The 10,982-nt window shown below is 34.1% G+C and overlaps 1 protein-coding gene across 3 annotated transcripts in view; it reads left to right on the plus strand.

Annotated features, from left to right (window-relative positions):
* Prkci (protein kinase C iota) overlaps positions 1-10,982 on the plus strand; it is a 53,358-nt gene that overhangs the window by 38,037 nt on the left and 4,339 nt on the right. For all 3 annotated transcript variants that reach the window (XM_010632384.3, XM_010632383.3, XM_010632382.1), the window contains exons 9-17: positions 2,490-2,666; positions 3,095-3,192; positions 3,854-3,940; positions 5,134-5,269; positions 5,927-6,014; positions 7,099-7,224; positions 8,882-8,961; positions 10,216-10,305; positions 10,663-10,778. In XM_010632384.3, the coding sequence (XP_010630686.1) occupies positions 2,490-2,666; positions 3,095-3,192; positions 3,854-3,940; positions 5,134-5,269; positions 5,927-6,014; positions 7,099-7,224; positions 8,882-8,961; positions 10,216-10,305; positions 10,663-10,778 (998 nt within the window). The remainder of the gene's footprint in view (positions 1-2,489; positions 2,667-3,094; positions 3,193-3,853; positions 3,941-5,133; positions 5,270-5,926; positions 6,015-7,098; positions 7,225-8,881; positions 8,962-10,215; positions 10,306-10,662; positions 10,779-10,982) is intronic.

Consider the following 10,982-nt stretch of genomic DNA (forward strand, 5'->3'; position numbering starts at 1 on the left):
CTATTTAATGTGTGGTGGTAATTTACCATAATTTTTATAATTGTTTTTTAACTTGTTTACCATTTTTTTACTGGTTTGTATACAGATTATACTTTGCATTCTTGACTTGCTAAAATTTAGTACAAATTGTTAATAGCACTGCTATCATTTTCTAGAAAATATAGTGCCACATCTAGAAAATACAGCACACATTAAACTCATTCCTGCCTTTGGTGCTATTTTTGTCTTATTTTAAAATGCTCTCTGTGTGTGTTAGCATTTTTAAACGATTGACCCTTATTTGTATTTACTCAGACTTCACCCTTTTTATTCTTCATTCATTCTTTGCATCTGTCTTTCCATGTGACATTATTTTGTTCTTTTGTTTTTGTGTGGGCTTTTTTTTGTTTTGTTTTGTTTTGTTTTTTTGAGACAGGGTCTCACTATGTAGTTGAGACTGACCTGGAACTCACTATGTAGCCCAGGCTGGTCTCAAATTTACAGCGATCCTCCTGCCTCAGCCTCCCGAGTGCTGGCATTACAGGCATGCGCCACCACGCCCAGCTGACATTATTTTGTTCTTAAAGTACTCAATTTAGCATTTCCTTTAGTGAGAACCCACTAGTGATGATTTTTTCAGTTTTTGTGTGTCTGAAAATTTCATTTTGAGAATTAATTTCATGGGATGTAGAATGCTAGGTCATTTTATTGGTGACATTCCACAAATAGAGGGTTTCTGTTTTCATTTAGTCTTTCATTATTCTATCTAGAAAATACAGTACTTCTTGTTTCTTTATTCATTTTCATAGCCTCTACTTAACGATTTTTAAAGTGCATACACTATTTTCTTACCCTTCTCCTCTTTTTTTTTAATTGTTTACTGGGGATCAAACTTGGGACCTTACACTTGCAAGGCAGGTGGTGGAACCACTAAAGTAAATCCCCTGCCCACCATTCTCTCTCTTTTTTTTTTTTTTAGTTTGAAACAACTTAAAATTTATTAGTAATATTGAACATCACATAGTTAATTCAGCTAGTTCTGTGTTGTACATAGTGATAACATCTTCACCATACTGAGCTCAAGGGTTTGACTGACCCGTATTGGACACACCCCAGGCAAAGACTGAGATCCATTCTATTTACACCATGCAGAGCAGCAGCAACTAGGGGATCGAAGTCAACATGTGTTGTCCAGAGCATTCTCCTTTTTTTTTAACATACCCTGATCTTGTTTGATCTGGTTTATTTTTTTGATCTTATTATTAAATCAAGTGATTAGTTCTAGTTTTCATGTATAATCATTCTTTTGAAAAGTGCTCTTTTGTTTCCTTCTTTCTTCCCTCTCTTCCCTCTTTCCCCTCCCCTTGTTTTCTCCTCTCCTCCCTTTCTTTTCTCTTTTCTTTTTTTTTTTAATTTTCATTGTTGAGATAGGGTCTTGCTGTGTTACCCAGGCTGGTCTTAACCTCCTAGGCTCCTCAACTCTCCTGCTTTAGCCTCCCAAGTAACTGGTATTACAAAAACACACCATCATGCTTGGTTGCTCTTTGTTTTTTCTGATAGCCTTTACTTTAATAGAAATTTTACTCTTATGGGTACATTTGTTGGTCATGTGCTAGTGATTTTGCAAATACCTAATAAAAATTGTCTTCAGTCTTCCCTATAAATTAGCAGAAGCTTACATTCCTAGTTGTCAATGAATTTATAAAGCTTACTTTGCCTCCTTTGTCATCTAGTGCTAAAGTGTGGAAAAGAACAACTTCCATTAGCTGAACTGCATAGTATATCATCAAAAAAATGTCCTCTCACCAGCTGAAATCTCTCATATCAGTCTTCTATGGTAGCAGACTCTTCTTCTTGATATGCATTTTAACTGCTAATTTTCTGTTATCACCAACGACTTTGTCTTACCTTATCCACATACTTTATTTTTCCCCTCAGCAATACCTCAGTCTCCCAGTCACAAAAGTTAATGACACGTTTTATTCACGTGTGTCTGTTGCCCCCATATCCAAATTTACCAGGTCTTTCTTAAGACATTTTCTAACTTTTTTTTTTTTCGATTTTTAACTCCCTGTCTATTCCTACTAACACGTTTTTAAAACACTTCTTTTAACTCATGAATTCATCCTACTTTTTGCACATAATGTGTGGGTTGGAATAATATAAGAAAATATTTATGAGCTTCTAGCTCAGGCTGATCTTCAACTCTGTGTAGCATCAGCTGGCCTCAAACTCACAATCCTTTGCCTCAGATTCCTGAATGCGAGGATTAACAAGCATGCCCCACCATGCCTGTCTAAAATATTTACATTAAGAAAAAGATTTTTTTTTTTTGGTTCCAGGGATTGAACTTGGGACCTTATGCTTGTGAGGCAGATGGTGGAACCACTGAGCTAAATCCCCAGCCCAAGAAAATATTTTTAAGTCTTGTGTCAAACAGGGTTTTAGAAATATAAGGTACTATTCCAATACTTCCTGATATGACTCTTTGCTGTAAATGTTCTCAACAGGCAATGAACACCAGGGAAAGTGGCAAAGCTTCATCCAGTTTAGGTCTTCAAGACTTTGATTTGCTTCGAGTAATAGGACGAGGAAGTTATGCCAAAGTCCTGTTGGTTCGATTAAAAAAAACAGATCGTATTTATGCAATGAAAGTTGTGAAAAAAGAGCTAGTTAATGATGATGAGGTAAGCAGACTAAAATTTTTGTACTTCTAAATTGTTGAACTGCTTAAGAGTACTAATTCAAAGGAACCCTCAGTGTTTTTGCTTTATTTATGGTCTTACTCTACTTTTCTAAATAAATGCTTCAAACAGATTATGTAAGAGATACTTACTTATTCTGGATATGATTCAGTTTTTAAATAATGCAAATCAAACTTAGCAGGGGAAGCTCTTGAGTTTTTTAAAAGTTTTCCAAACCATCTTATAGTTCTGGAAGATAAAGTAATACTTCTCTTTTAGTATTTTTGTTTATGATTGTTGCTGGTCTTTGTATTTAGCCTGGTTAATAAGTGCATTTGTGATCATCTAGTTGCTTAGAACAAATTTATTGTTAGTTTTGACGATTTTGTTTGTTTCTGTTTGACGTAGATTTCTTTCATATTTTAAAATAGGACATTGATTGGGTACAGACAGAGAAGCATGTTTTTGAGCAGGCATCTAATCATCCTTTTCTTGTTGGACTGCATTCTTGCTTTCAGACAGAAAGCAGGTAAGATTGAAAGATAATGGGATGATTAATCAGCTTCATACATTTTGATGTATTTCACAATAAGAATCTGTCTGCTGTAATAGATGAAATAGAAGTCACAGAAAAGGACACAGTGGTAGTGTGCTTTAACTTTCTGCTACTCAACTACAGTTTGACATTGGTATAGTATTAGGAATTGACCTGTTTTAGGGAGAAAAAGGGAGGGAGGGATGGAAAGGAAAAGAAGCAAAGGATGGAAAGAAAAAGAAGAAGGAAGGAAAAAAGGAAAAGTGAGTTAATTATGGCAGTAGAATAACCACTGGTTAATTATTCCCATGATTCTAGTTTTATAAGTTACTGTTATCTAGAGTTTAACTAGAGAGGGGAAATCCCAATTTCTTTACTGTAAATAATATAGTAGTTGAAAATTACTTATCATGCATATGTTAAAAATTGTGATGAGAGTCAGTGGCTCTGGGTTGTAATACTTTAGAAATAGAAAGTTACAGAAGGATTTTTTTTCTTTCAGTACTATGGATATCCTTTTGTTTCCATCAAATTTTCAGTGTCTTATTAAGGCTAAGCCATAAAGATGCTCTGTATGTTCTGCAGTGTTTTAAGATGTAAAGTTACATTGCCTTATTTAGAATTTTGGTTTTATGAGTTCTCTCTTGTATTTTAGATTGTTCTTTGTTATTGAGTATGTAAATGGAGGAGATCTAATGTTTCATATGCAGCGACAAAGAAAACTTCCTGAAGAACATGCCAGGTACCGTTTTTTTTTTTTTTTTTTTTTCTTTTGGTACTGGGGATCGAACTCGGGTCCTTGCACTTGTGAGGCAGGTGTCGGAACCATGGAGCCAAATCCCAGCCCGCAGGTACCTTTTTTAAATATTGTTTCTGTTGGATTTTTTTTGGGGGGGACCATATGACTTTCTGTGTGCAGCAGTGGAAAAATAGTATATAAATATTTTGATACTAGTTAATTATTTGTAAGATATGAGGAGCTGAGCTAAAAGTAAATTTGCATGATAAATTATAATTTTAGAGATATAATTTACTGTTTTTGTTCATTGCTATTTTGGCTATCAAATTGTCATCCTTCACAGCAGAGGCACAGATATTTTAAATTGTGAACATAGCCAGCATTTGTTCCTTCTTTGTTCGGCCTGACTTGGGGAAACTACATCTGATTTTTAGTCTTATTAAAGTACCAATTCTGGTTGTATACCATATTTGCTTTTCTAGGCGCTGATGCACAAAAGAAGCACTTAACTTCCCTCTAATCGTAGAACTAGTGGCCAGAGGTGTATGTTGTGTACCTCCAAACTTTACATGATCCTGTTGCCACCAAAGCAGATGTTTTCATTTTTATTATTCAGGCCAAAAGTTTTTCACCAGTCAGTTGGTGGTAATTTTAGAAAATTTATTCTTTAATTTAGAATTTTTTGGTTGTAGAAAAGTTTCTGAAATTTTGGTGTGGATTTTATGGTTTGAGTAGTCAATTTTTAATAGTTCTTAGTTTACTAGTTCTTAGTTTGTTTTTTTGGGGGGGTACATTATTGGTCCCTTAGAGAAATGATGAAAGCTATGGGAACTCTCTAGAAAATGTACAGCTTTGCCTCCAGTTTGCATTTATGGATTGCCAGAAATTCATCAAGGACCCAGACTAAGAACTCTGGTTTGACATTTTCAGATTGATAGCTTTTTGAAAAATATGAGTTTAAGTTAAACTGGAACTTGTATAACTGATTTGGACTCAGATATTTTAAAGTGGTATTCCTATAAGATTTTTTGTTACATTGGAAGATTAAAAAAAAAAAAAAAAACTTCTGTTGTGATTTTTATGCTTCCAAATGTAGGTCGGAATAAGTCTGAAATATCTTCTAGAAAAAACACCACAATTTATAATTTTGAATCACATGACTTTTTAAACATGATTTATTTTAAATTTTATTTTAGGTTTTACTCTGCAGAAATCAGTTTAGCATTAAATTATCTTCACGAGCGAGGGATAATTTATAGAGATTTGAAATTGGACAATGTATTACTGGACTCAGAAGGGCATATTAAACTCACTGACTATGGCATGTGTAAGGTGAGGAATCTTTTTAGTTGTTTTTTAATGAAAAAATAAAAATATTTCATAATCAAATCATAATAACAATAGTTATTACACTGTGTATTACTGTTTTCAAAATAGTTACTCAGTATAAGACATAAACCAAAAGATTATTACAAAAAAAGAAACATAATAACATTTTTTTTCAGTAAACTAAGATAAAGTGATAGTATAAATGAAACCAATTAGCATATATATTGAAACATTTTTAAAAGAATGGAATTTATAATTTGGGGAAGTATTTGAACTTCTCTCTGTTTCCTATTTATCTCTCTTCTATTTTGTTCTTTGTGTTTCTCATATAAGAGAAACCATTTGCTATTAAACTTCTGTCTGACTTATTTTACTTAACATTATATTCTCAAGTTGCATCTATTTACCTACAAATGCCTCAAGTTTATCTTTCTACACAATATAGAAAGAGCACATTTTCCTTATCTGTTGGACATATATGCTATTTTCAAGGTCTAGCTATTAATCTATTATTAGTGTTTTAATAATGCAGTTGTCCTAGTGATATGTTTAAGTTTAATGTATTACCTACATTTGGAGAATTTATTTGATAAATGAAAGAGAAAAGGTAAATGTAAAAACAACTTTAGATCTTTTTCTTTCTTTCTGTTTTAATAAAAGGAAGGATTACGCCCAGGAGATACGACCAGCACTTTCTGTGGTACTCCTAATTACATTGCTCCTGAAATTTTAAGAGGAGAAGATTATGGTAATAAATAAATAGGTGATATTTTTGCTATTGCTAGCTGGTTGGTTAAATGTGGTATCAATTGCATTTCCTGTAGTATTTTAATACTGATCTTATTAATATAAGTTTTCTTGATCAATCCTGTTAAAGATCTTGTGTGAAAACCCCTAAGGTCTGAAATCAGAGACAGTAGACTCTTGTTAGTATTTAGGGTACAAATTTGAATAATAGTGTATTTGTGGAATGGTAGGCACTATTCTAAGTAGTTTATATTATATTAACTGAGTTAATACTCTTAGTAACCTCTCAAATTCCCATCTTACAGTGGAAGACACTGACATGCAGGAAGTTTAAATAACCTGCCCAAGGTCATAACAGCTGTAAAGCAGTAGAGAAGGAATTTGGGCCAGCTACCATGCAACTCCAGTCTTGCGCCTCTGGAAGGTGGTTCAGATTTCTAATAATATTTCCCCAAGAATCTGAAAGACAGTGGAAACATTTGCTACTTGTCAGATACCAGAGAATATTTTATTTTAAGAAAGCATTTGAAGGGCCAGGGATGTAGCTCAGTGGCGCCACACTTATCTGGCAAGTGCAAGGTCCTGAGTTCGATTCCTGATACGAGGGAAGAAGGGGAAGCATTTGATTCTTTGGGTTCTAGACCTTTAATTTCCGCTGATAAAGGAGGATATGGTACTTCTGACAGCTACACACAATATAAGTTCAAGGTTCTTCATTCAGGAGTCTTTAATCAGCTAGCAAAAGATCAAAAGAGCTCATTCTCAAATACAATGTAATTAGGTGCTAGAAAGAAAATACTAAGATACTGAGCATGAGTCTGAAGTCATAGGTATATTTGGAAAAAGAAACGTTTCATTTCCCATAATTTTATACTCTAACATCTTTTAGGTACCTACCTTTGTTGATATTAGGTACCTACCTTTTTATTATTTCTGTAATTTTCAGTACCTACAGTGATAGTTATAACACATTGCAAGTTTACTTTCTTGTTTAGTTTTTCATTATGTGGTAAAATGATTCTGTAATTATTGACTTCCCAGCATGTTGAGTGGATAATTTGCTGCTGTAAACTTTCTTTCTGAAGGTTTCAGTGTCGATTGGTGGGCCCTGGGAGTACTAATGTTTGAGATGATGGCAGGAAGGTCTCCATTTGATATTGTCGGGAGCTCTGATAACCCTGATCAAAACACAGAGGATTATCTCTTCCAAGGTAACTTACAGTTTTTCACAGAGAATCTCTTAATTTCTTCTACACCATAAATGAGGGTGGCTCAGAGTATTACTTTGAATAAGAAAAATAATCTCAGGCCAAGAATTTAGCTCAGTGGTGCCACCGCCTGTCTTGCAAGTGCAAGGTCCAGAGCTCTATCTCCAGTATAAAAAAAAAAGAAAGCAAAAGAAAAATTATCTCAACAGTATATTCTCAATTTAATGTGTGATATTTTGAGGGGTTTATTATTATTATTATGTGATATTGGGGGTTGAACCAAAGGCCTTTTGCAACATGCTGGTCAAGTGCTATACCATTGACCCACATTCCCAGCCTGATTTTTTTTTTTACTGATATATCCTTTATACCTCTATAGTCTCCTCCCCCATTAACTGTTACCTTCCTATACTCAAAGGTGTAAAAAGAAGTTCCTTTAGATTAAGTATCATAAACAGATATTGGAGAGGAGAATCCTACAGCTAGAGAGGACAGTCTTTACATTAAGATCCCCAAGGCTGAGTGTGAAAGTTCAAGAATAGTTTTGGGGTAAAAGTGAATGTTAAGTTAAAATGGATTAGGGGGCACACAATGGAGAATACTAAAAATTGAACAGAACCAGAAACAAGAGCAGATAAGCACCTTCTAACACAATCCAAGGAAATGTAAAGACTGCCATAAAATCCTGCATTTAGTAATTAAAGCCATCACGGGATAAAAGTAGATAGATATCCATATGACGGAAAACCCAGCTGACCTTAGAGTATGTAAGAAGACATTCACATTCATTAGCAGTTGGGAGACTGCACATTAAAATATGAATGTACTACTATACCCATACATTTGGCAAAATTAAAGTGATGAACAGTGCTGGTGAAGGTCTGGAGTACCTGGAACTCTCCTAGACTGCCCTTGGGAGTGAAAATTAACACAGTAGCTTTGGAGAATAACTTGGCCTTGTCCAGTAAAATTGAATGTTATGCTGTATATATAAGCATCTTACAAATAGTAATGCCTTTAAACCTCATAAGAACCCTTTGAAGTAGGTATTATCTTTATTCCTATTTTTTAAACTAAAGTACAGTAATGTAGTCAAAGAATAAAACATGCATGTAAGCCAGGCATGGTGGTGTTCACCTAAAATCCTAGCACTGAGAGGCTGAAGGCAAGAGAATCATAAATTAGAGGCCCACCCAGACAACTTAGTGACATCCCGTTTAAGCATTTTAAAAGTATTGAGTGTGTACACCAGTGGTAATGTGCCTCTGGGTTCAATCCCCAGAACCTGCCCTCCATGCTCTTGAATTAGAAGTACAGTATTCAGTTTAGAGGTACCTCTCAAAAGGAAAGAGGGGTATGGGATTGGGGAAGTATGTGAACTGTTTTTAATTATGTGTGTATAATAAGTCCCCAACTTATGAATATTTGAGTTGTGAAGTTTCACAGGTTATAAGATTCAAAAGTGTGCTAAGACTCATTTTGTCAGATATGAACAAATCCAACTTATGAACATTCTTTTAGTATGAAACTCATTTGTATGTTGGGGACTTACTGTAATGTCTTATTTTTTTCTGCTGGAAAGTCTTAAAAAATGAACAAAAATCTAAAGATTAAAGTCATGTACAAGTTAAACATAATACCATAATCTTTATCTTTCTAGTTATTTTGGAAAAACAGATTCGCATACCACGTTCTCTGTCTGTAAAAGCTGCAAGTGTCCTGAAGAGTTTTCTCAACAAGGTATAAATTATGTATAAACATCTTTTGTGGTTTAGCTCTGTGTAAATTAAACTGGTAAGTAGAAGCTCAGGCAAGCTAAAATTCCAGACTGGCAGCATAACTTTTTCAGTTAGGTCTGGAAATTATCTCTTAACCAAGGGATAACACTAGCTTTTGAGATAAATGGTCCTTCCTAGTTTGACAGTATGATTTTCCCCAAGCTATGTTATATATGATGTTTTTAATGCAAATGATATTTCTACCATATTCTCAGTGAAGGAAAAACTGAATCTTTGGGGCTAGCCTCAATTGCACTTTCAACTCTGTTTTTCCATTTTCTCTGTATCCTTATGCATAAAATCAGTTCATCACCATATATTTTTTAAGCTATGGAAAGAAGTGTTCACTACAAATTTTCATATCACAAACTTAATTTCTTCTATGACTTTTGAAAAGATGGCCAGATTTGTGTTTGTGTGGGAAAGATGGCCATGGTTGTATCTGTTACTCTATGCAGAATATGCAAAGAAAAACAAAATTTTGTCAAATGCTTCTGTTTGTGAACCAAATTGTTTGCAAACAAAAGCATTTATGAATCAAGATACCACTTTAATTGGGTAAAATTCAGAAGAAATGCTGTATGCTGTTGTAAAAAAATCTTTTAAAAAATGAATACGTTATGTGAGGAAAGATTTAAACTTGAAAGCTAATCTTAACTACAATGCAAAATGAAGGCAAGAAGTACTAATACACAGAATAAAATGCCTTTTATCAGAACGAAAAATGGGAACTTGTTATTCAAAGAGGAATAAGCAAGGACTTGATAAGTTGCAGGCTTCACCTCACTCCAGTGATTCAGATAGTGGTGGTATCATTGTCTTACACAGAGTGTATTTTATTGGTTTAGTTGAGCATCAGGCTTTAAAACTGGGTTGAGAACAAACTTGTGGAATTTGGAGGTTTCCATATTTTGACACAAGCCTATACAGAGAAACAGCTGGGTACTACTAAAACGATGCTGCTGTTTTTTTACTTCCCGTTTTTCTTCAGCAGGGACTGGTAGCAGTTCTCTGCTACAGTGACATAGTGGAAAAGAATCCATGAGGAATTCTTAACTGTCACAAGCTTCAGATAACTCACTTCCTAGAAGTAAAAGACCATTTCAGCTTCAGAAATAAAGATACCATGTAATAGGCAAGAAACACAGGCCAGGAAGGTAAATTATTTGAAAGCATGGCATTTACCCAGTCCTTGAAACATTTTTTTCCACCATAGGACCCAAAGGAACGATTGGGTTGTCATCCTCAAACAGGATTTGCTGATATTCAGGGGCATCCATTCTTTCGAAATGTTGATTGGGATATGGTATGTGAATTTTGATTGTTTTCTATGTTAGGTTTTATTGTTACCTCAGGCCAAATTTTATTATCTTAAAAGTGTTGAAATACTAGTGAATCACAGCTTAAATAACTGAAAACTTTCTAAAGTGCTTTACAATTTTTTTAAAAACAAAAGTATTAAAATATTAATGTAGCAAAGCAGGTTTTAATATTTTTGAGGCCCATTTCCACAGTCAGATTCATAGATTATATCCATCATTGTTAATACTATTTCTACTGTGTGGAATTATGCCTAGCGAAATATTTGAGGGCAGAGGAGAAAAGTAGAGATGGAATTTCTCTAAGAATGCAAACTTGAGCTGCCATAATACTTCTTTTTCAGATGGAGCAAAAGCAGGTGGTTCCTCCCTTTAAGCCAAATATTTCTGGAGAATTCGGTTTGGACAACTTTGATTCTCAGTTTACTAATGAACCTGTCCAGCTCACTCCAGATGATGAGTAAGTAATTCTATGTACTGTGGTATCTTTTTTTAAAGGTGGGTTTGAAAACCCATTTTTTAGTATCTACATTATGTTTTATTATCAGATTATATTTTACTTGTATAACCAGTTCCTGGATATTTGAACCCTTTATGTACTGTCTTATTCATTATGTACAAATTATAGTAATAACCATCTTTTTTTTTTTTTTTTTTTTTTTTT

The sequence above is a fragment of the Fukomys damarensis genome, unplaced genomic scaffold (assembly GCF_012274545.1).
Source record: "Fukomys damarensis isolate Sample0158 unplaced genomic scaffold, DMR_v1.0_HiC HiC_scaffold_12, whole genome shotgun sequence".
Lineage (NCBI taxonomy): Eukaryota > Metazoa > Chordata > Mammalia > Rodentia > Bathyergidae > Fukomys > Fukomys damarensis.